A 26,027-nucleotide genomic window follows, 5' to 3' on the forward strand; every position below is an offset into this window, starting at 1 on the left:
TCCATGTATCCATGGATCCGTAAAAAATCATGCGGACGTCTGAATGGAGCCTTACAGGGGGGGTGATCAGTGACAGGGGGGTGATCACCCTGATTACCCTGATCACCCCCTGTCATTGATAACCCCCCTGTAAGGCTCCATTCAGACGTCCGCATGCGTTCTGTGGATCCGATCCATGTATCCATGGATCCGTAAAAAATCATGCGGATGTCTGAATGGAGCCTTACAGGGGGGGTGATCAGTGACAGGGGGGTGATCACCCTGATTACCCTGATCACCCCCTGTCATTGATAACCCCCCTGTAAGGCTCCATTCAGACGTCCGCATGCGTTCTGTGGATCCGATCCATGGATCCGTAAAAAATCATGCGGATGTCTGAATGGAGCCTTACAGGGGGGTGATCAGTGACAGGGGGGTGATCACCCTGATTACCCTGATCACCCCCTGTCATTGATAACCCCCCTGTAAGGCTCCATTCAGACGTCCGCATGCGTTCTGTGGATCCGATCCATGGATCCGTAAAAAATCATGCGGATGTCTGAATGGAGCCTTACAGGGGGGGTGATCAATGACAGGGGGGTGATCAGGGAGTCTATATGGGTGATCACCCCCCTGTCATTGATCACCCCCCTGTCATTGATCACCCCCCTGTCATTGATCACTCCCCCCCCTGGTAAGGCTCCATTCAGCCATTTTTTTGGGCACAAGTTAGCGGACATTTTTTGTTTGTTTTTGTTTTTTCTTACTAAGTCTCATATTCCACTAACTTGTGCCAAAAAATAAAATCTCACATGGACGCACCATACCCCTCACGGAATCCAAATGCGTAAACATTTTTAGACATTTATATTCCAGACTTCTTCTCACGCTTTAGGGCCCCTAAAAAGCCAGGGCAGTATAAATACCCCACATGTGACCCCATTTCGGAAAGAAGACACCCCAAGGTATTCCGTGAGGGGCATATTGAGTCCATGAAAGATTGAAATTTTTGTCCTAAGTTAGCGGAAAGTGAGACTTTGTGAGAAAAAAAACAAAAAAAAATCAATATCCGCTAACTTATGCAAAAAAAAAAAAAATTCTAGGAACTCGCCATGCCCCTCATTGAATACCTTGGGGTGTCTTCTTTCCAAAGTGGGGTCACATGTGGGGTATTTATACTGCCCTGGCTTTTTAGGGGCCCGAAAGTGTGAGAAGAAGTCTGGGATCCAAATGTCTAAAAATGCCCTCCTAAAAGGAATTTGGGCCCCTTTGCGCATCTAGGCTGCAAAAAAGTGTCACACATCTGGTATCGCCGTACTCAGGAGAAGTTGGGGAATGTGTTTTGGGGTGTCATTTTACATATACCCATGCTGGGTGAGAAAAATATCTTGGTCAAATGCCAACTTTGTATAAAAAAATGGGAAAAGTTGTCTTTTGCCAAGATATTTCTCTCACCCAGCATGGGTATATGTAAAATGACACCCCAAAACACATTGCCCAACTTCTCCTGAGTACGGCGATACCAGATGTGTCACACTTTTTTGCAGCCTAGGTGGGCAAAGGGGCACCTTTCGGATTTCGCAGGCCATTTTTTACACATTTTGATTTCAAGGTACTTCTTACACATTTGGGCCCCTAAATTGCCAGGGCAGTATAACTACGCCACAAGTGACCCCATTTTGGAAAGAAGACACCCCAAGGTATTCCGTGGGGGGCATGGCGAGTTCCTAGAATTTTTTATTTTTTGTCACAATTTAGCGGAAAATGATGATTTTTCTTTTTTTTTCTTTTTTCCTTACAAAGTCTCATATTCCACTAACTTGCGACAAAAAATAAAAAATTCTAGGAACTCGCCATGCCCCTCACGGAATACCTTGGGGTGTCTTCTTTCCAAAATGGGGTCACTTGTGGGGTAGTTATACTGCCCTGGCAATTTAGGGGCCCAAATGTGTGAGAAGAACTTTGCAATCAAAATGTGTAAAAAATGCCCTGCAAAATCCGAAAGGTGCACTTTGGAATATGTGCCCCTTTGCCCACCTTGGCAGCAAAAAAGTGTGACACATCTGGTATCGCCGTACTCAGGAGAAGTTGGGCAATGTGTTTTGGGGTGTCATTTTACATATACCCATGCTGGGTGAGAAAAATATCTTGGTCAAATGCCAACTTTGTATAAAAAAATGGGAAAAGTTGTCTTTTGCCAAGATATTTCTCTCACCCAGCATGGTTATATGTAAAATGACACCCCAAAACACATTCCCCAACTTCTCCTGAGTACGGCGATACCACATGTGTGACACTTTTTTGCTGCCAAGGTGGGCAAAGGGGCACATATTCCAAAGTGCACCTTTCGGATTTCACCGGTCATTTCTTACACATTTTGATTGCAAAGTTCTTCTCACACATTTGGGCCCCTAAATTGCCAGGGCAGTATAACTACCCCACAAGTGACCCCATTTTGGAAAGAAGACACCCCAAGGTATTCTGTGAGGGGCATGGTGAGTTCCTAGAATTTTTTATTTTTTGTCGCAAGTTAGTGGAATATGAGACTTTGTAAGAAAAAAATAAAAAAATAAAAATCATCATCATTTTCCCCTAACTTGTGACAAAAAATAAAAAGTTCTATGAACTCACTATGCCCATCAGCGAATACCTTAGGGTGTCTACTTTCCGAAATGGGGTCATTTGTGGGGTTTTTCTACTGTTTGGGCATTGTAGAACCTCAGGAAACATGACAGGTGCTCAGAAAATCAGAGCCGTTTCAAAAAGCGGAAATTCACATTTTTGTACCATAGTTTGTAAATGCTATAACTTTTACCCAAACCATTTTTTTTTTGCCCAAACATTTTTTTTTTATCAAAGACATGTAGAACTATAAATTTAGCGAAAAATTTATATATGGATGTCGTTTTTTTTTGCAAAATTTCACAGCTGAAAGTGAAAAATGTCATTTTTTTGCAAAAAAATCGTTACATTTTGATTAATAACAAAAAAAGTAAAAATGTCAGCAGCAATAAAATACCACCAAATGAAAGCTCCATTAGTGAGAAGAAAAGGAGGTAAAATTCATTTGGGTGGTAAGTTGCATGACCGAGCGATAAACGGTGAAAGGAGTGTAGTGCCGAAGTGTAAAAAGTGGCCTGGTCATGAAGGGGGTTTCACCTAGCGGGGCTGAAGTGGTTAAAGGGAACCTGTCAACAGCGGTGTGTCACTCATGAGCTAAAAGTGGTTGCTGAGAACCAGCATCATAATCATTACAGCCCAGGCCTTGAGAGAGTCAGATCTACCTGAGAAGAGTCCTGGTTATACAGGTCCTTCTAAAAAAAATTAGCATATTGTGATAAAGTTCATTATTTTCTGTAATGTACTGATAAACATTAAACTTTCATATATTTTAGATTCATTACACACAACTGAAGTAGTTCAAGCTTTTTATTGTTTTAATATTGATGATTTTGGCATACAGCTCATGAAAACCCCAAATTCCTATCTAAAAAAATTAGCATATCATGAAAAGGTTCTCTAAACGAGCTATTAACCTAATCATCTGAATCAACTAACTCTAAACACCTGCAAAAGATTCCTGAGGCTTTTAAAAACTCCCAGCCTGGTTCATTACTCAAAACCGCAATCATGGGTAAGACTGCCGACCTGACTGCTGTCCAGAAGGCCATCATTGACACCCTCAAGCAAGAGGGTAAGACACAGAAAGAAATTTCTGAACGAATAGGCTGTTCCCAGAGTGCTGTATCAAGGCACCTCAGTGGGAAGTCTGTGGGAAGGAAAAAGTGTGGCAGAAAACGCTGCACAACGAGAAGAGGTGACCGGACCCTGAGGAAGATTGTGGAGAAGGACCGATTCCAGACCTTGGGGGATCTGCGGAAGCAGTGGACTGAGTCTGGAGTAGAAACATCCAGAGCCACCGTGTACAGGCGTGTGCAGGAAATGGGCTACAGGTGCCGCATTCCCCAGGTCAAGCCACTTTTGAACCAGAAACAGCGGCAGAAGCGCCTGACCTGGGCTACAGAGAAGCAGCACTGGACTGTTGCTCAGTGGTCCAAAGTACTTTTTTCGGATGAAAGCAAATTTTGCATGTCATTCGGAAATCAAGGCACCAGAGTCTGGAGGAAGACTGGGGAGAGGAAAATGCCTGAAGTCCAGTGTCAAGTACCCACAGTCAGTGATGGTCTGGGGTGCCATGTCAGCTGCTGGTGTTGGTCCACTGTGTTCTATCAAGGGCAGGGTCAATGCAGCTAGCTATCAGGAGATTTTGGAGCACTTCTTGCTTCCATCTGCTGAAAAGCTTTATGGAGATTTCATTTTTCAGCACGACCTGGCACCTGCTCACAGTGCCAAAACCACTGGTAAATGGTTTACTGACCATGGTATTACTGGGCTCAATTGGCCTGCCAACTCTCCTGACCTGAACCCCATAGAGAATCTGTGGGATATTGGGAAGAGAAAGTTGAGAGACGCAAGACCCAACACTCTGGATGAGCTTAAGGCCGCTATCGAAGCATCCTGGGCCTCCATAACACCTCAGCAGTGCCACAGGCTGATTGCCTCCATGCCACGCCGCATTGAAGCAGTCATTTCTGCAAAAGGATTCCCGACCAAGTATTGAATGCATAACTGAACATAATTATTTGAAGGTTGACTTTTTTTGTATTAAAAAACACTTTTCTTTTATTGGTCGGATGAAATATGCTAATTTTTTGAGATAGGAATTTTGGGTTTTCATGAGCTGTATGCCAAAATCATCAATATTAAAACAATAAAAGGCTTGAACTACTTCAGTTGTGTGTAATGAATCTAAAATATATGAAAGTCTAATGTTTATCAGTACATTACAGAAAATAATGAACTTTATCACAATATGCTAATTTTTTTAGAAGGACCTGTACATAATCTCCTGCTCTCCCCGCCCATCTGCTGATGATTGGCAGTTCTCTCCTAGACAGAAAGGGAGAAAACTAGGTAGAAGACTGTCAGTCATCAGCAGGTGGGCAGGAGAGCAGGAATTCATGAATAACCAGGACTCTTTTCCAGGCCCGATCTGCAATGATTGTGATGTTGGTTCTCGGCAACCACTTACTTTTAACTTATAAATGACATTCCGCTGAAATCATCTCACCTGTCTCTACTTCATTCTGCAGTTAGTATGGGCAGCATAACGTTGATGACAGGTTCCCTTTAATAAATGACCCTCTAAATGTTTGAAATAGATCACTCTGTCTGTAATGAATCTGTAGAATGAGTTTAATTTTTTAATTGAATTACTGAAATAATTGAGTTTTTGTTGATACTCTAATTTATTGCGATGCAGATATATATTATATATAACATATTCTCCAACTTGCATATTATAGGCAAATGCTGATGGGGTGCAAGGAAACTTCAGTGGAGATCTCCTGCAGAGTGGGGGGATGCTGATAGTCAGTAAAGGTAAATGGATTTTGTATTGAGCATTTATTTTCCCTACAGAAATATAGAAATTGAGACTTTACCCAAAGCAGCCACATGGTGGCAGGAAGGGAGCTCCTTTAAGTAAACCTGTAGTAAGTATAAAAGGTAAAAGGGGTCCGCAAACAGTCTCTTCAGCGCTTATGAAACGTAAACTCTTAGCATGCTGTGATCACTGGTTATATTCTAATACAATTCAAATCCTCTTATTTGTAGCTAAAATAATATTTTTGTTTTTTTCCATTAGGAGGAGAAAAGGTTTTGCTTCACTTTGTACAAGATTCTCCTGGTGACCACGTACCTCTGGAAACCATAGTGACAACCCTAGGCATTTCTGCAAATGTGACAGAAGGACAGCGCCCTCAGGTGGGAGTTGGCTGTAAATTGCATACCTGTTATACCTCATTCACACGTCAGAGATTTTGAGCCAAAACCAAGTGCATCTATAAACACAGAACAGGTGCAGATCTTTCCCTTATACCTTATGTCTGTGGAGGCTCCAATCCTGGTTTTGGCTCACAATTGCTGATGGAAATCACTGACCAAACACTGACGTGTGAATGAGGCTTTAGTATGATCTTTATATGTAGAATTTCTAGGAGGGCCTCTGTTAGTAGTGAGCCTTTTTCAAGCTATAAAAACTGCTTCAGCTCTTGCTGTCTTGTAACCCATACCTGTCCAGCCACGTAAAAATATATAAAATTATTAACAACATAATACTTATTTTACATCCCCCCCCCCCCACTCTCATTCCAACACTCCACAGCTCCCCCGTTGGACTCACTATCTTGGTGATTCCCCAATCAATGAACTCAACGTGGATACCTGAAATGTCAGAGCAGGAGCACTATTGGATTGGTTAGGGTGAGTGTATTTTAAAGGGGTTGTCCAGTCTTTTTTGATTGATGGTCTATAGTCACGAGACTCACGAAGTTGACGCCAAACTACACTACATCAGCACTGCAGTGGACCGTGCCTGTCACAGCCGCTCGTTCCACTCTGCTAAAGCCTTGCGTGGTGCAGACACAGCCTAGCGCATGGCTCTTCTGCCTGTGCACATCTATACCAGACTTTAGCAGAGCAGCGCTGGTACAGATAGCAGCGTTGTTCTATGGAGCTCCTGCTCTGCTAGACCAGCCTCATGAGTATAGACCATCAATTAAAATGTTGGACAACTCCTTCAGGTGCCTATATTGCATGCAAAACAGAAAAATAAGTAAAGTATATTAGAAAAAAATCACTTTAGGACATTTACAGTTTTAAGAACCTTTTTATGTAGAAGTTTAGGTACTCTTTAAGTGAATAGTAGCAGCGCTGTAGTGAAGAGCGATGTCCACTGTAGTGTTGTCACGATACCTAGTATCGGAAAACAGCAAATCCCGGTATCGTATCCATTGGGTATTGAAAGTTCGATACCCAGTGCAAACCTAGTCCACTGTAATATTGATGGAGCTCTGGTGCCAACTTCCAGTGGTAGAACTGTATAGAACAGCTGATTTTGTGGGGATGCGGGCTGTCAGACTGACCCTAATCAATTGTGGATAGGCCTTCACCTAAAAAAGCTCGACAACCAATTTAAGTAGCTGGACAACCCCTTAGGTTTCACTTAGTAGTGGCTGCAGGCAGACAGAATATTCTGGCTATGGAGAGGATTTGGAGCTATAGCATATAAAATAAAATATATTAAGATGTTCACTTTAAGGGGTTTTTTCAAGATGTTATGACTGATAACTTATCAGTATCTGATCGGTGGGGTCCAATACCCGCAACCAGTGCTTGCACTAGCGCATCAGCCTTCTCACAGCTTTTCCTAGGCCAGTGATGATGCGTTCATTGGTCATATGGCCTAGGCTCAGCCTCATAGAAATGAATGAGGCTGAGCGCGATGCCAAGCAAAGCCGCTATACAATGTACGGAGCTGGGCTTGATAAGCTGCGAGAAGGCTGCAGCACTCACAGGAGGGCCGCTGCCTTCTCAAACAACTGATTGGTATGGGTCTTGGGTGTCGGACCCTGACCGAACAGATACTGAGGACCTATCCTCCAGAGGATAGTTCATGAGTATTTAAATCTCAGAAAACCATTTTGAGGTTGTCTAAGACCCTGCACCTTCCTTCTCTACTGATGTAATCTTCTGACATTTATCTATGCTGAATGTTGGATGATACTTCTGGGTAGACTTCCCCTTTACTATGATGATGATGACTGATGAAACCATTAATCCAGCTAGAGGATGAATCGAGACCAGATCTGCCAGTATTAATCAGATGTTGTGCTGGTGTAAGATGCACCAAAGTTATTAGGGGGCGCACTAGTAATATTGCTGCATCTCAGGAGGTCCATGTGACAGGACTAGAAATCTGTGCTCGATACTCAGTTGCTGTAGGTCACGTCCTGCATTGGAGCGTTGCAATGTAGGGAGGTTCATTGGTAAGAACAAGGGGCGTAGTTAATGTCACATGATCTGCTGAAGTCAACACGCATCATACTTGCCTAAGGAATGGTGGGACAGCAGACCCATGACAGACCAAAAATTAGGATTCAAGCATGGGAGATAAAAGAAAACTGCATATGAGGTAAATAAAAAGCTATAAAAGGAGGAATGGGAGCTCAAGTAAATGATGAGAATACACTTTACAGTGAAATGTAGCTTATTGCACAACCCCTTAATAGATTCTTCACACTATTGTTGCCTTTAACCCCCTCACAACATCTGCCATACATGTATGGCAGATGTCTGCCCTTTAAAGATGGCGCCTTCTCTGGAGCAGAGCGAGCACCATAGCTGCCAAATGCCTGCTGTATTATACAGCTAATGTCCACTATCGGTAGTAATGCAGGCCGTGGACATTTAACCCCTCAGATGCCATGGTCAAATGTAACCACAGCATCTAAGAGGGCTAAAACCCGAAGCATTCACTTCCCGGTAAGGAACTTGTATATTACAGTTCAAGCCAGCAGGTGGCAGGACTGAACTGTAATATAGAATAATGTAGCAAATTCCATTATTCTATAAGCATTTCAATCTGATGATTGCAAGTTGGTATCCAGTTGGGGACTTATCACAAAGTACAAATCTAGTTTAGAACAAATCTAAATTCAAATCACCTCCCCCCCCCCCCCCCCTTTTCACAAAATAAAAATAACATGGGCATTACTGCATGTGAAATTGCCAATACTATTAAAATATAAAAAAATATAATTGAAATGGCTGATTCGCCGTTTTTTCATCACTTTACTTCCCAAAAAATGTAATAAAGTGATCAAAAAGTCATACACACCCCAAAATGGTATTTTCAAAACAGATCGTCTGAAATGGAGCTTGCACATTTGTCACACTTAATTGTTTCAGATTTACAAACAAATTTGAATACCAGACAATGATAACCTGAGTAAATACAAAGACCTTTTTAAATGATTTCATTTATTAATTATCCCAAACAACCTGGCCCTATGTGAAAAAAGAATTGCCCCATGAATTAAAGAGGTTGTCTCATCTTAGACAATGGGGGCATAGCTCTAGGATAGGCCCCCATTGTCTTAAAGGTGCTGGGAGCCGCACCTATATCAGGTACTGAGCCCTGCAAAGTGGTGGCTGGAGGACTCCACACCGGTCACCACCAAACGCTCTCCCTATAGAAGTGAATGGGAGGGCACAGCGCATTACTGGCCACTGCTCCCATTCACTTCTATGGGCCTGCGGTGGCCCCATTGAAATTGAGTGGAAGGCCGCTGTGCATGCTCAGTGTGCCCTCCGCCACTTTTGAGGCTTCGTTCTTGATATAGGTGCGGGTCCCAGTGCCCAGCACCTATCAGACAATGTGCATATATCCTAGCGATATGCCTCCATTGTCTGAGATGAGAATAACCCTTTAACTTTAACCACAGTTTTTGGTAAGCGAAGTTCAATTTCACTAGCCACAGCCAGACCTGATTACAGACCTTCGCGAAGTTGCGCGTTTTGAAAGGTGTGCGTCCCGTTACAGAAAAAGAACATCATAACGACAGTCAAACCTTTTAAGTGTGACAAATATGCAAAAACTAAAGAAATGTGTGTATACTTAGTATTTTCTGTACCTTGCTGACATGACCTTCCTCCTTCCTTCCATAGTGTAACGATGACGTGTGCACACGGTGAATGAAGAATCCAGGACCGCAGCCGCAGTTCACAGGTTTCACTTGACTTCTCCGTTTTTCACTTCCTTTGCACTGAATGCAGTCCTTGTTGCAATCTCGCAACTAACTGAAGGCTTTTATAGGATTATCATGACGCATAACACGAAAGGGGTCTTATTTAAATGACATTTATAATGCTGTGTAAATTCCTCAACATTTTCAAGATCCATGTTTGCTGTAGCTGGAGCCACATCACTATAAAGATACTTTAATTAGTCAGCACAGATCGTTTGGCTTATAGGGGTACTTTCACACTAGCGTTGTTCTTTTCCGATATTGAAATCCTGTAAAGGGTCTCAATACCGGAAAAAAAAAATGCATCAGTTTTGTCCTAATGCATTCTGAATGGAAAGTAATCCGTTCAGTATGCATCAGAATGTCTTCCGTTCCGTCCCTCGTATGGTATTTGACCGGACAAATTCCCGGAACACTACCGCACTTGCTGGATCCGGCATTAATTTCCATTGAAATGTATTAATGCCGGATCCGGTGATGCAGCAATTTGCGGAACACTTGGTACCGGATCCGGCATTAATACATTTCAATGGAAATTAATGCCGGATCCAGCAAGTGCGGTAGTGTTCCGGGAATTTGTCCGGTCAAATACCATACAGTCTGCGCATGCGCAGTTCTTTCTAGCTTCTGAAATAAAAAATATAAAAAATACCGGATCCGTTATTCTGGATGATACCGGAAAGACTGATCTGGTATTTCAATAAATAAGTCTAACGGATCCGGGGAAAAAAAAAAAGATATCAGTTTTTTGCATATGGATTTCTGGATCCGGCAGGCAGTTCCAGGAACGGAACGTCCTACCGGATTCTCACAACGCTAGTGTGAAAGTACCCGAAGCAACAGGGTGTTCAAAGGTGAAGCCCCTTATGCTTAGCAATCCTATCTGGGAAAATGCAGCGTAAAATATAGTTAAATACCGTACTTTTTATTTTTTTATTTTTATTTTTTTTATAGTCTTGTTGTTTAATAACACTGTGCAAAAATAATTTATACTGCACCTTGGTGTCCATTACTTCGTCTTTGTGAATGATGGCTTCAGTGTTATCTACAATATTGATAGTAGTGTTGAGCGACGCAAGCTTCCGATGCTTCGTTTAAAACTTTAGAATAATACTGTACGGAGATCCGTCTCCGTACAGTATTAGAATGTATGGGCTCCTGTGAGCCGAAGTAAGTTATTCTCAAAGTTGGACGTGACTTCGTTAAATAACTTCGGTAGTTGACTTTTAAAGTGGAAAACCACTTTAAAGCAGAATTTGGTTTCAAGTTTTAAAGTGGCTTTCCACTTTAAAAATCAACTACCGAAGTTATTCAACAAAGTCACGTGCAACTTCGCGAAAAACGTACTTCCACTCATTGGAGCCCATACATTCTAATACAGCACTAATCTCCGTACAGTATTCCAAAACATGAAGCATCTGAAACTCCCTAGTTTCACACTAGCGGCAGGATGGATACAGCAGGCTGTTCGGGGGGGGGGGGGGGGTGAACAGCCGGTCGGATCCATCCTGCCGCTAATTCACATGTGCCCCGGACTGCTGCTCTGTCCCGAATAACTATGGCGGGGGTGGAGCTCCGGCGGCAGCACAGCGAGAGGTAGCTGGACTAAAAGTACTGCATAGGAGCAGCCGCCCTCCATTCACTACTATGGGAGCCCCATCGAGGTGAATGGAGCAGTGGGTGTGCTTGTGCAGTATGTCTCCTATTCATTTCAATGGGACTTCCGAAAAATAGCCAAGCTGTGCTCCCATAGTAATGAATGTAGGGCAGCCGTGCATGCGTTGTGTGCCCTCTGGGACTTTGCTGGCTCCATTCAAAGTATAGGTGTGAGTCCCAGAGGTGGGACCTGCTCCTATCAGACATTGTGGGCATATCCTATCAACTCCTTTAATGTTGATGGTGATATGAAAAATAAAACAAATCACAAAATTTTCCTTAAAAAAACTTTAAAGGGCTTCTGTCACCCCACTAAAGTGATATTTTTTTTTTGGGCTAGTGAAATTAGTTATATTGCGATATATGACAATATAATTGTGTTACTTACTTTGATCCAGCAGTTTCTGCAAAAAACAAAGTTTTAATATATGTAAATTCGGTCTCTACCAGCAAGTAGGGCGGCTACTTGCTGGTAGCTGCTGCAGAAATCCGCCCCCTCGTCGTGTTGATTGACAGGGCCAGCCGGGATCTCCTCCTCCGGCCAGCCCTGTCGGCATTTAAAAAGTCGCGCGCCTGTGTTGATTCGGCGCAGGCGCTCTGAGATGAGGCTCGTCTCCTCAGCACTCCCTCAGTGCGCCTGCGCCGATGACGTCTTCTATTTCGGTGATGTCATCGGCGCAGGCGCACTGAGGGAGTTCTGAGGAGACGAGCCTCCTCATCTCAGAGCGCCTGCGCCGAATCAACACAGGCGCGCGATTTTTTAAATGCCGACAGGGCTGGCCGGAGGAGGAGTTCGCGGCTGGCCCTGTCAATCAACACGACGAGGGGGCGGATTTCTGCAGCAGCTACCAGCAAGTAGACGCCCTACTTGCTGGTAGAGACCGAATTTACATATATTAAAACTTTGTTTTTTGCAGAAACTGCTGGATCAAAGTAAGTAACACAATTATATTGTCATATATCGCAATATAACTAATTTCACTAGCCCAAAAAAAAAATATCACTTTAGTGGGGTGACAGAAGCCCTTTAATACAAAAACGTGATTCAGGCAGTATGTAATTTTCTCTTGAAACATTCCTTTTAACTTGACATTAATTAGACCTGAGATGCTAGATTTGCTAGATCAAATATGCTGGATTATTGGATGGCAATGCTAAAGCTCAATCCATGTTTTTACTTCAAGTTGTTGTTGTGAGATGACCCTAAAGGATAGGGGATAAGGTTCTGATCGATGGGGGTCTGACCCCTGGGGCCCCTACAGATCACGAGAATGGGGACCTATGTTTCACTTTATAAATAAAGCAGCAGGCCCGTATGAGCGCTGCCACCCCATTCAGCGTTATTGGACTGCCATGGAGAGCATATGCTGTGAATATACCCCTAATGTTCTGTATACACAGTGGCAGAGCATCACAGCCAGGGAGGAAAAAAAACTCACCTTCTCCCTGGCTGTGATGTATTTTTTGCAGATCTGTGTTTTGCGGTCATGTGCATGAGCCCTTAGTCATATAAGACGTAGAAATCTCTGGCAGTTCCGTTGCATCTCATGCTACAGCAGTTGCCACCAGTAGATGGCGTCTCTGTAAAAGAAAATACAATGCAATCCCTTCCCTCCCATAATTCCAGAGGAGCATGTATGGCCTATAAGTCTCCTCACCCCGACTCAGACAGAGGCCTCTCACTCAGTTAAGCCAGTACTCTCTGCTCTGCACTGATGAGGGGCGATCACCCTGAAACAGCTGTCTGCAGATGAGGTGCTGGCTTATTTAATATCCAAGTCCATGTCTCAAGGCTTAGCTAAAGAGCTGAACACTGACTTATAAGCTAGCTGCCTTACATCTGGTGGCATTAGAGGCGGAGCTTGTTAAGAGCTTATTTGCATCCCTTTCCTCCCAGAATTCCAGAGGAGCATGTATGGCCTGTAAGTCTCCTCACACTGAGTAAGGTGCTCTCTCCCTAAGGAGAGTAAGTCCCCCCCCCCCACCTGATGCTGAAGTGGAGACATGTTCTCAGCAGTGATTACCCTATAGCTGGCTGGGGTCAGGAGTGAATGGTCACGTGAAAGATCTTTGCTATGAGAATAACTAGCTGTCAATCAAGTGCATTCTGGATGTTGAGGTCGATAGAGAGGGGAAGGGTGTGTGGTAACCAAACCATCTGCACTCGGGACTGTAAGATGTGTAACTGGGATGCCGCATGGACCCAATGTACAGTGTGTAACAACTTTAGTCTAAGTTTGGCAACACTGTCTTATCTAACAAGAGTTCTCAAAATTCTGATTCTGACACCCCTACCGATCTGTTTTTGGTGGGTCCTGGAGAAAACAACGGGAGCCTGAAGCAGAAATCTGCGCCCACTGTGTAATGACCATGGCGGCTTACTCCAGCTCACTTAAATGGGAGCTGAGCTGCAGTATGCTGGCACAGCTACTACTCGGGGCAGGATCATTTAATAAGTCTGTGTAATGTTATTTGAGGTCTAATTAAGGGGGCAGAGGAGGGGGGGGGGGAGAAGGCAGGGAAGGGGGAGAGGGAAGTAAAAAGTATGTAAATATATATTGTGAAGTGTGCATGTTTATGTGGTGCTATTCACCAGTTTGAGTTTGAGTATAAGGCTGGACCAGTTGATTATATATACTGTGTGTGTGTGTGTGTGTATGTATATATATATATATATATATATATATATATATATATATATATATATATATATATATATATCTATCACATATATATATATATATATATATCTATCACATATATATATATATATATATATCTATCACATATATATATATATATATATATATATCACATATATATATATATATATATATATCACATATATATATATATATATATATCTATCACATATATATATATATATATATATATATATATCACATATATATATATATATATATATATATATCACATATATATATATATATATATATATATCACAAATAGTGCAGCAGCACAGTCAGAGCCTGTGGACTGGGTGCAAATCCCCACAGAGGCAGGCCACTCCTCCACGATATACAAGAAATGAAAGAACGAGGCAGCACTTCCAGCTTTTGGTGTACGGGTGAAGACCCCAAACTTTAATCCAAGCGACGTTTCGGCCTACTCAATGAGGCCTTTATCAAGCTTGATAAAGGCCTCATTGAGTAGGCCGAAACGTCGCTTGGATTAAAGTTTGGGGTCTTCACCCGTACACCAAAAGCTGGAAGTGCTGCCTCGTTCTTTCATTTCTTGTGTGTGTGTGTATATATATATATATATATATATATATATATATATATATATATATATATATATATATATACACACACACTCTTACTGTGTATGGAACCGATGTTCTGTTTCTTTTTATTACTGTTATGTTATTGTAATACTATATTTTTATTTTATATAAATAAAAGATCTACTGGATGTAACTGAGGATCAGTACAGGATATGTAATGTGTGTACATAGTGACTACCAGCAGAATAGTGAGTGCAGCTCTGGAGCATAATACGGGATGTAACTCAGGATCCGTACAAGATAAGTAATGTATGTACACAGTGACTTCACCTGCAGAACAGTGAAAGTGGCTCTGGAGTATAATTCAGCATGTAACTCAGGGTAAAAATAAATTAAAGGAGTGGCCACTTTCTGGCAACTTGTGACAAAGGTGCATGTAAGATGACTATATGACAGTCTGTTGATATTCTGTGATGTTTGCTATATTTCATGAGCCATGTTTTTTTTTTTTTTTTTTTATTTATAAGTCTTCTGTACTGTCTGTAAAGAAGTGCTGTCCATAAGATGGCTGCTGACGGTCATGTGACCAGACACACCTCCTCCATTCAAACACCCTACACCTGCATAAAACGGCCAACAATGCAAGTGAAGATGGCAGCTGCTGTGCATTTGAATGGAGTCACATGGAGGTGATTTGCCTGGCCACATGACCTTCCATCTGCAGCCATTTTATGTACAGGACCTCTGTGTAGACAGCACATAAAACTTGGCAACAAAGGTCATATTAGTAATGCCAGAACCATATTCAACAGTAACCATATTCACATTGGGGGTCTGATCTGAGGCCTGCCTGGCGGTCATATTCACATTGGGGCTCTGAGCTGAGGTCGGATGAAATTTATATTTATTTTTTCCTCCTCTAAAACCTAGGTGCGTCTTATAGGGAGAAAAATACGGTATGTACCCAGTGACCCCAGAAAGAATAGGGAGTGTAACTGTGGAGTATGATTCAGCATGTAACCGAGGATAAGTACAAAATAAGCAAGGTATGTGCACAGTAACTCCAAGCAGACTAGTGAGTGCAACCCACTGGAGGGGTGAAGATGGGAGGCGTGGTAGTAGCTATAATGGTGGTGGTAGTAGTATGCACAGTTCACGCTTGCAGTCCTCACTTTGGTTTTTTCCAGGCTGTGCACATGAATGACGGGTGCACTCCTAGACTTTCTATGGCTACTGCTTGGTGTTAGGTGGGGTGCCCTTGATAATGAACGGTTGTCAGGGTGCAAGACAAGAGGGTAGATGTAGGGGTCAGCAGATAATGGAGGCAATGACCAGGCCTGGTTTAGTTATAAGAAAGAACTGTCCCTTTACTGCAGATGATGGGTGATGCAGTGCAGACGGCAGCAATGGGCACAATTCTGAGGTATAATACAGAGCTTACTTTTCCAAATGGCTGTGTATAGGCAGCAGCAATAATGGTAGCAGTAGTCCCTGAGTCTCCTACTATAGGTGCTAGCAATCGTCCTAGTTTTACCACAGGTATGCTTTCAGAATCAATACTGCAGCTCGCACTGCGTGGTGCGGATCTTCAAACGGACAGCCAATCTGTTATGTCTGGACACCAAAGCAATGTACGCTCTCTGAAAGTTGCAAGGTCCATGGCAATAAAACGAGCGTTGCCTTTGCTAACGCGCTCAGTCCCTGTGATCCTAAAGTCTGCGAATATCTTTCCTGTTAACTCTCCGAGGTCTAGCACTTGTCCTTATCGTGTAGGGAAGGCCAGATTCAGTGGCTGATGCAATCGGACTACCCTGCTCCTCCCTCAGTGGGAGAAGGTCCAGCCTCCCCGCTACGGAGTAGGACATGATTATGTATACTGTGCTACCTATACGCAGCATCAGGGATCTCACTCAAAGCATGGAAAGTACATTAACCTTTTCAGCTGTAAATGACCTCTTAGCCGTGATCTACTGGGACACTGCATATGTACACAGTGGGGGAGAGTTTTCAAACTGGTGTAAAGTAGAACTGGCTTATTTATAGCAACCAATCAGATTCCACCTTTCATTTTTCAAAGGAGCTGTGAGAAATGAAAGGTGGAATCTGATTGGTTGGTATGGGCAAGTAAACCAGTTCTACTTCACACCAGTTTGATAAATCTCCTCCAGTAACTCCACCAGCTGAATACTGAGCACTGCAGTATAATACAGATAGTAACTGTAAGGTATAGATTTGTCAGATTTGTCCTTCCTCATATTTCCCCTTGGCTCAAGACATCCTGAGATAAGTGATGTGAGACCAGCTTAAAAAAAAAAAGCAAAATGAAGAATTATTTATGGCCACTGGTGTTTAGAGTGGAACATATTTAATTCAAACCTCACTGGTTTTCACATGCATGTAATTGTATCATAAACCATCTGTTCACAGGTACAAAATGCTTAACCCTTTCACTACAAGCGCTGAAGTGATGCATAAACATGCAGCGGGTGGTTCTCTGCTGTTTCAAAACAGCAGAGACCAGCGGCTAATGACCGCAACCTGCAATAATGCTGATCGCAATCATAAAAAACAGAAGCTTGCGCTTCCGCACTTTATACCCGCATGCTCTGCAGCCAATGAGGATGCCGCTAATTTATTTCAATATGCTGGGTCTCTCTGAAGAGACCCAGAGTATTAGAGTTGCAATTCTCATGTTGGCCAGCAAGAGGCAGGCCAACATAAGAAATTAGCAATTCAGCTATTACCATGCTTCTATATGAAACATGGTAATGAATAAAAAAAAACTGTCTTGAAGCCTCAAACACTGGCTACAAAAAACGTAAAAAAAAGAAAACAAAATATAATTTAAAAAAAAAATGTAAATCTCCTTCCATAGAATAAAAATATGCATAAATAACAAAAAATATAAACCTCATGGGCATCACTGCATCCAAAAAACGTCCGTACTATTAAAATATAAAAATATTTTTCCAGTCCGGTGAATGGTGTAACGGAAAAAAGGATCAAAATGACAGATTCGCCTTTTTTTCATTGCTTCTCTTACCCACATTTTTTTCATATAATGTGATAGTCACACACACTCCAAAATGGTATCAGTAAAAACTACAGATCGTCCTGCAAAAAATAAGGAGCCCCCACACCACTCAGACATAACTATAAAAAAGTTATGGGGTCAGAATATGGTGATGTAAAAATAAAATAAAAAATAAATAATTTATTTTTATTTATTTTTAAACTATTTATAGATTAAAAAAAACAACATATGCCTATGTGGTATTGTTGTAATCGTACTGACCCAGAGAATAAAGGGCACAGGTCAGCTTTGCTGCAAAGGGAACACATTAGGGACCAAACATGTAAAACGGTGGAGGAATTGCTTTTTTTCCAATTCCACCCAATTTGGAATTTTTTCCCTCTTCCACTACATTGTATGCCATATTAAATGGATACTCAAACATAAAAAATAAAAGCTATGGCTCCAGGAAGATGGGGAAGAGAAATGATTTAAAAAAAACTCCTTTATCCAAGGGGTTAAAAGGGTTGTCCAGCTTTGGTACTGCTTAAGGGTCCATTCACATGTCCTTGTGTTTACGGATCTGTGGATCTGCAAAACATGGACATTGGCGATGTGCGTTCTGCATTTTGCGGACCTCACATGGCCGGCACTTAATGGAAAATGCCTATTCTTGTCCGCAATTGCGGACAAGAATAGGACATGTTCTATTTTTTTCGGGATCGGAATTGCGGACCCGGAAGTGCGGATCCACAATTCCGGATCCGGGCATCAAATCGTGCTGCCCCTTAGAAATGAATGGGTCTGCAATTCCGTTCCGCAAAGTGCAGAACGAAATTGCGGATGTGTGAATGAACCCTAACTGTGGGCAGCAGTGTGTTGTACCTGTTGAAAAAAATCATACTCACTTGCTCCCTGGCACTCCGTTTTGGCTTCCTGGCTCCAATCACTGGTATTCTGGTTCCCACACCTTTAATATTACATTCCCAGCAGTGACATGTTGCTTGGTGACACATACAGTAAATGCTGAGACCAGTCAATGACTGCAGTGGCCCACATGGCCCCAACCATTCTGAAGTTTACAGGACTGGTATCTAAGACCAGTGAAAGAAGCCAGGGAGCTGAAGTATGATCTTTTCAACAGGTACAACACACTGCCTTCTGTAGTTAAAAAAAACTTTCAGAGTTCAGTCAGTTTTTTTTGTCTGTGTTGGTTTTGTTTATTGGAATTCACCTTTTTGTATTGGGCTACTTTCACACTCTCGTTTGGTGCGGATCCGTCATGGATCTGCACAGACGGATCCGTTCAGATAATACAAACGTCTGCATCCATTCAGAACGGGTCAGTTTGTACTATCTTTAACATAGCCAAGACGGGTCCGTCTTGAACACCATTAAAAGTCAATGGAGGACGTATCCGTTTTCTATTGTCATAGAAAACAGATCCGTCCCCATTGACTTGCATTGTGTGTCAGAACGGATCCGTTTGGCTCAGTTTCGTCAGACACCAAAACGTTGCAAGCAGCGTTTTAGTGTCCACCTCCAAAGTGGAATGGAGACGGAACGGAGGCAAACTGATGCATTCTGAGCGGATCCTTTTCCATTCAGAATGCATTAGGGCAAAACTGATCCATTTTGGACCGCTTGTGAGAGCCCTGAACGGATCTCACAAACGGAAAGCCGAAAAGCTAGTGTGAAAGTAGCCTTAGCTTTATATTAATGCCGCATGAAAATTCGTGTGTTCTTGATTATTTGTCCAGTCTTGTGAACAGAATGTTATAAATCTGATATCTTTGGCTCCGGAATTGATGCTCTTTCAGAATTTTGGATACATCTACTGTTTTATTTTATACAATCAAAAAACATGGAAAAAAAAAATGGCGTAGCTGATTAAAGATTTACTGCTATCAATATCCATCCAAACCATAAAGTATTTGTACGATGTAGTTCCCGGAAAGAGGGAAAAGTAATCAGATAGAGAAGGATATATTACAAATCCAAATTTAGTAGTTAAGAGTTTCATGTATGTTTATTGTATCTTCTGACATATCATTGAGGTTGGGTGTTGTAGGTCAAGACCTCCACTTATCACAGACTGGAAGGATAATTCTACTGAGCATTTTGACCCTTCCAAATAACATGTGTAGCATGGCATAGTACAAGTGTCTTTCCATAATGAAGGGTCCTCTGTAGAGTGCCACATTTTTATTCCAAACGTGCTCCATGGAATGTACAGTAAGTCTACTTAAAAGATAAAGCCACTGAAACCAATATTTTAAAAATGAGGTATCGGGCCTATTTTGTTTGAGCTGATGGGCTTGTTGGTTACCGGATTTTGGGAGTCATTTATTAAGATAACCTCTGCGCCACAATCTGCACCAGAAAAACGCCTAATATAGGCGTATTTCTTGATGGTAAATGACCACCTTTGTCTTTAAGTTTGATTATCAAGGACGTGATGTCTTCACTGCTATTTGGTGCTTTTAGATCACCATACAAGTATATTTACAGGGATCCATATGTGTTGGATAAATGATGTCTGTACATTGATTTTTTATTTTATTTTTGTTGGTTGGTTGCCTTCTGGCTCTTGTCACTGTCCCAAAGCTTTGATATCATTCTTCTGTGTTTGTGTGCTTACGCTAGTGGTAACTGCTGCCTTGTGATGCCTGAGACTTAGAGCAAATTTACTGTAGGTAAAATGATTTCATGTAGGTGCCCTTTCCGTCCATTTGATCAACCAAGTGGTCTTGAGCTAGCTACTACCTTAGGACCAGGGGTCCATTTAGCGGGTGTTAATACACCCACTTATAGACACTAATTTTTTATTTATTTTTTTTTCGAGGTTTTTCTCAGTTCTAGTAAGTCCATAAACTTCAGTTGTTAGAAGTAATTCAGTTATGCCCAATTTGTGTGCCGAAGGGGGCTGATAGCACAGCAGTAGTATGTAATGGATGAAAGGACCCTGTTACACACTAGTGAAATCCGTAACCGCCCCAATTTAAAAATTGTATCCTTGAGTCATAGCTTGTTTGGTGCTGGCTATAGTGAACTGAGGTGTACTGACCCTCCACATGGAGGTATTAGATTATGGTGCTGGTTGGATTGCCAGGTTGAGGTGACCAGAGCAGTCACTGAGTAATGGTGGGTACACTGCTAAGATCTATAGGAGCAAATTCAAATGAGTTAAGGTCCCTTTACATGGTACAACAGAACGGCAGATTGTCATGAAGGAAGTGTTCCTTCCCGACAATCTGCTTCTCACTGGTGGAGGAAACTGCAGCATTTACATGCACCGATCTCCTCCAGAGTATGGGAAGGAGCGATCGCTGATGCCATCTCTGTTCCTCATACTAAATTGTTTGCCGGCAGCAGATCGTGTTTACACAGCACAATATGCCACCGGAAAACTGATTTTTGTGTGCACAAATAATCGGATTACCCAATGAACAGGCGTTTCACTCATACATTGGGAAATAGGCAGTCCATTTACACTGCCAGATAACCACTATTGAGCGTGCTTGTTCTAAATGATCTGCCTTTGTAAAGGGCCCTTAAGCCAAAGGCAGAGGAAAAGCTAAAGTCAAGATCAGAGTGAGTATTATAGGTTAAAAGCACAATACAGTATCTTAATATCTTAATGCAAAGACAATGGTGGAACAGCCAGATTCTTTAAATGTTCTTCCTGTTGGTGAAGTCATTGTAGCAGGACTAGTTGCTTTGGAATCCCACAAATTTAGTATTTGGGGTAAAGGAGTTTTTTAAAGGATTCCACTTGATGCAAGGGATCTAGTCCCAAAACTGAACATTATTCACCATTTTACTACGTTAGATGGCTACAGTCTACTAAATTCACTGTTGGGTCGTGTACAAAAATATATACCAATCACATTTCTTCCAGCTTGATCTGCTTTCTTTGCACATTACCCTTTGTTCTTATTTCATCTTAATCTGTGATTTTCCTTCTTCTCCAGACATGACAACAGAGATGATTGAACCTCAGAATGTTTCTGTTGGAAACCTCACGCACGTACTGATGCTCATCCCAATTCGGGTCCAAACATTGCATTTCCCTTCAATCTGTTTCTAATAATTGATGGCAACAGACTCACAATGTCTTCAAATTGGTTTGCAGACCTGTAGACCATTACCTAGAGATTATTCAGATGTTCAGAACGTTTTTCCTGCTGATTTGATAATGAATAAAGTAATGTAATGTCTCTGAAATCTTTTTATGTGAATATTCATTCATTTGTTAGGGAGAATGGATGTTGTGATTATTTATTCCTTTTGGAGCGAAATTTGCAGGTTTGATATTACAGGGAACATCTATAGAAAGTCCTAATCCTTGCCATCAATGGAGAAGTACCTGTATTTGTTTGCAGTATTCCTTTCAAGGAAAACAGTTATGAAATCTCTTAATCTTCATGACACGCAATAAAGGGATATTTTCATTATAGACCTTTATGGTATATCTACAGGTCCTGCTGTTAAGTCCAATTCCAAAAGATGGGGCAGAGCCTATGGGAAGGAACCATAAACACATGCCCACCAATCCAGTGAATACTAGGAGTATGTTTCTGGATTTTTATGAAGATCCAGCTGCCATATCCCCACTGGGGATACATCTATAATAGATCTAACATTGGGACAGCTATGAATGTGTTTTGTCATAGAGTATTTGATTATTGAAAGGGAAACTACAAAATTTCCTATGGTAATCAGGAATGCACAGGCCCAATGATCCTCTGGCGAGCTGAGGTTCTGACTCAAAGAGCCTCCAGCTGAAGGCATCCCCATTTAAAGCTGATAAACCAGTCAGTTTCTGCTAGTGACAGTTCGTATGAGTTGATCTTCAAATAGCTTACCCTGCTGTTTGCTAAACAGAAAGCCAATTATGACCTGTGTATCTTGTAGATATATGAAAGTCTTGCTCCTATTTACTGGTAATGAGGCATATTGAACCTCCAGTACATTGGGTCAACACCAATGAGAGGACAGGGTGACCACGATTATCTAAATTTGGTCCAACATCAGCAAGATGACAGTGACCATATTTCCTTAGTGCTGGATCAAGGATAACTCTACTTGGAAAATGCTTTGAAGATTCAGGAAGAAGGTGGAAAGGTGGACCTTATAGCTTCTTACCAGAGTTTCCCTTCTAAACATCTACTGTACATAGAAACGGCCTAAAACTATATTTTTCTTAATTTCATGCTAACATGTCGTGGTTCTGAGTCCTGGTCTGTCTTGCTTCTCAGATCTGCTGCAAAGCCTTGAGAAATTTCAAACCGGGTCCAAAGTAATCTTCTCAAAGCTAAAAATCCAAAAGAAATGATAGTTCATACAACACCTGCAAGCAGCTCATTGTTAAGGAAATTATCCAGCTCTTCTGAAAGTGGATATAAAATTTAAAAGATGTTTTTCATTTTCTCTGTAAATGTGATATAATGTGGTGACATTTGAAAAGAACAAGCATAAGCTAAAAAACCTATAGAAGTGAACTGTGTGTGTTAAGATAAGATAACATTTGTACTACTCCTGGGAAATTTTGCCTCTTTTGCTAAAAATTCTAAATCCATTAGTTAACACATTTTTGTAAAAGTGAAACTTGAAAAATAACTAACCAATCAATAGATGGATTCAAAAGCCATTATTGAAATGTCTGTAAACCAATCATGTTTTACTTTGAGGGGTTACACCCTGTGAACTGTGTAATAAATAAAGGGTGCAGGACACTTTCACTTTAGGGTCCTGACAAGGTTTTGAACTATACTCAGACTTCTGTCATTTTCCTCCGTCGACGTCATTCACCTGAACACGAGGCAACGATTATCACGTGGCTGACCCTTGGCCTGCCGCAACATCATCAATCCCATGACCTTTGATTTTTGCACTCCGCATCATGGTACAACTTAAATGTAAGGCAAAAATTTGTGAATATAAGTTTTCTCAGAAATGCAGCTTTCTCATACACATTTTTAAAAGCAGAAGAATTCCAATGAAGGATGAATGAGTAGCACATGGTGTGGTTGCTAAAGCCTCATTCACATGTCCGTGTCTGTGCTCAAATCTGTGAGCAGGTGGTCAGTGATGCATCCGTGAAGCTGTCCGTTTTTTGCTGTCCATGTTGCATCCGTGTTTCACTGACACTGAATAGCTGAAAATTTATTTTCAAAGAATCTCTTAATGATCTGTGATGGTTTTCATGGACCTATAGACTATAATGGGCTTGATGGATCCTTGAACACTGACAAAATAGAGCATGCATCCGTGCTGAAAAAACAGACCCACGGACCGTGCTAAAACACTGATGTCTGAATACACACATTAAAATGAATAGGGACGTGTGCTGTCACGGAGAACACGTACAACACTAACGTGTGAATGAGGCTTAAGTCTATTAAGGAGAATGTATGTTATGTTCTTCCTTTTGGCTTCATTCCACATTTGCCCATGTTTGATGTCTAATACTCAACATATGATAGTTTAAGTATAAACTTACAGATCTACAGGGCATTTAATCATAAAATTATGAAAAAAAATCATATATGACCCACACTATTGGTGGTTCCCTGTGTCCACAAGATAGTATTTCCTGTCTCGGTGCTTTGGCAGCTCAGTCTTGTTATAGGGCAGGGGTGGCCAACCCGTGGCTCGCGAGCAGCATGCGGCTCTTCACACCTTCACTTGCGGCTCAGAGGAGCGTGCTCTCCTCTACATATGCGGCTCACAGGGGAGCGGGCCAGGGATGTCGCAGGTTTCGAAATATTAGCAGCACAGGGGAGAAGGAAGAAGAAAGCAGTCCCCTCCTCCCCCCTGTGCTGCTGCTGCCGCCACCAATGAGAATGCAGAGGGGAAGAGGAGGGGCTGTGGCCACTTCCACCAATGAAGGTAACTCACTCATTTATTCAAATACAGCACCCGCCTCCTGTATCTGTATTAAAGGTTAATTGTCATTGGTGGCGCAGTGCACCCTCCCCCCCTCCTTAATACGCGCAGGCCCACGCTCTGACCTGACGCTGTGCACATCAGGTCACTATGGAGAGGGTGCCACAGTCTTCATAGCAGCTGCAGCAGAGGTAGGATAAGCCGGCTCCTGCACAGTTTTATTTTATTAAAGTACTGATCATGGGGGTCTTATCTGACATGGGGGTAGTATGAGCTCAGATAAGACCCCCAAATCCTCATCAGAACCACAAAATTAGCCTCCCCAGTGCTCACATAAGACACCAAAAATCAGACACTCCATGCTCACATCTCCCCTATGTCAAATCACCCCCCCCACACATGATCTCAGAATGGGGGTGGGGGAAGCCATCTGAGCATAAGGTGGTCATCTGAGCATGGGGCGTCATCTGAGCATAGGGCGGTCATCTGAGCATGGGGCGGTCTTCTGAGCATAAGGCGGTCATCTGAGCATGGGGCGGTTATCTGAGCATGAGGTGTCATCTGAGCATGGGGCATTATCTGAGCATGGGGCGATCATCTTAGCATAAGGCGGTCATCTGAGCATGAGGTGTCATCTGAGCATGGGGTGATCATCTGAGTATAGGGCAGTCAACTGAGCATGAGGTGTCATCTGAGCATAAGGGTGTCATCTGAGAAATCTTGAAACACATTGTGAAAAACAAAGATTGCCAGAAGTCTCACTAAAGCTGACTACACTACAGATAGGAAAGGTGGTTTAAATGCACTTTTAAATGTTTGATAACTCAATTGCCATAATACTGTTGTGTGTACGCATATTTGTGTAAACGGATAGCTTGTGGCTCCTGGCAGTCATACGATTTTGTTTTCTGGCTCTTTGTGTCTGTAAGGTTGGCCACCCCTGTTATAGGGATTTTGGCTCTCATAGGAAACTATACAAATTTAGCTTGTGTTTTTTGTAAAAGTAAAAGCCCACTATTGAACTTTATTTTCTATCTAGGTAGGTCAGATTAATGTGTTATATCTTTATAAGGATCTGAGCTACATTTATGTCATACAAAGCTCCAAATTCAACACATAGACATATAACTGAATAATAACATTTTTGTTGCCTGCAGCCACCATTAGAAGACATCTCAGAGCTTACTGCCTCTATATATTGATGTTAATAGTAATACAATTTGCTGTCAGCTCCTAAACCTGCCCCTAGAGGTCGCTCTAGGCAGACAGATTTTTTGAGCTATCGCTATATCTTTGTAGGAGTTAGGACCTCTCTATTATAGACTTAATCAGCTAAAAATTGTTGGACCTAAAAATGACATAGTAATGAAAGATGGACATTCACTGTCTAGGTGTTTTGGGCCACTCCATGTTGTTGAATATTGGTCTAGTAGAATTATTTTACTGGGATACCTTGGTAACAGATATTATTTTGATTGTGAGACATGAGAAACATTCTTTAAAAGTTACAAATATCTGGCCAAAACTGAGCTACGTTCCTAGGCCAAGACTAGTTGGGTGCATGCCATTAACCAAAGTACCTCTACTGGTA

At 41.9% G+C, this 26,027-nt stretch overlaps 1 protein-coding gene across 1 annotated transcript in view; it reads left to right on the top strand.

The window, feature by feature from the left end:
* Positions 1-21,772, top strand: part of PRXL2B (peroxiredoxin like 2B) — a 35,559-nt gene extending 13,787 nt beyond the window's left edge. The window contains exons 5-8 of the mRNA XM_044278345.1: positions 5,346-5,421; positions 5,687-5,805; positions 9,550-9,610; positions 21,520-21,772. Of these exons, the coding sequence (XP_044134280.1) occupies positions 5,346-5,421; positions 5,687-5,805; positions 9,550-9,576 (222 nt within the window). The 3' untranslated portion in view covers positions 9,577-9,610; positions 21,520-21,772. The remainder of the gene's footprint in view (positions 1-5,345; positions 5,422-5,686; positions 5,806-9,549; positions 9,611-21,519) is intronic.
* Positions 21,773-26,027: the final 4,255 nt, after the last annotated feature.

Source organism: Bufo gargarizans, chromosome 2 (genome assembly GCF_014858855.1).
Source record: "Bufo gargarizans isolate SCDJY-AF-19 chromosome 2, ASM1485885v1, whole genome shotgun sequence".
NCBI lineage: Eukaryota > Metazoa > Chordata > Amphibia > Anura > Bufonidae > Bufo > Bufo gargarizans.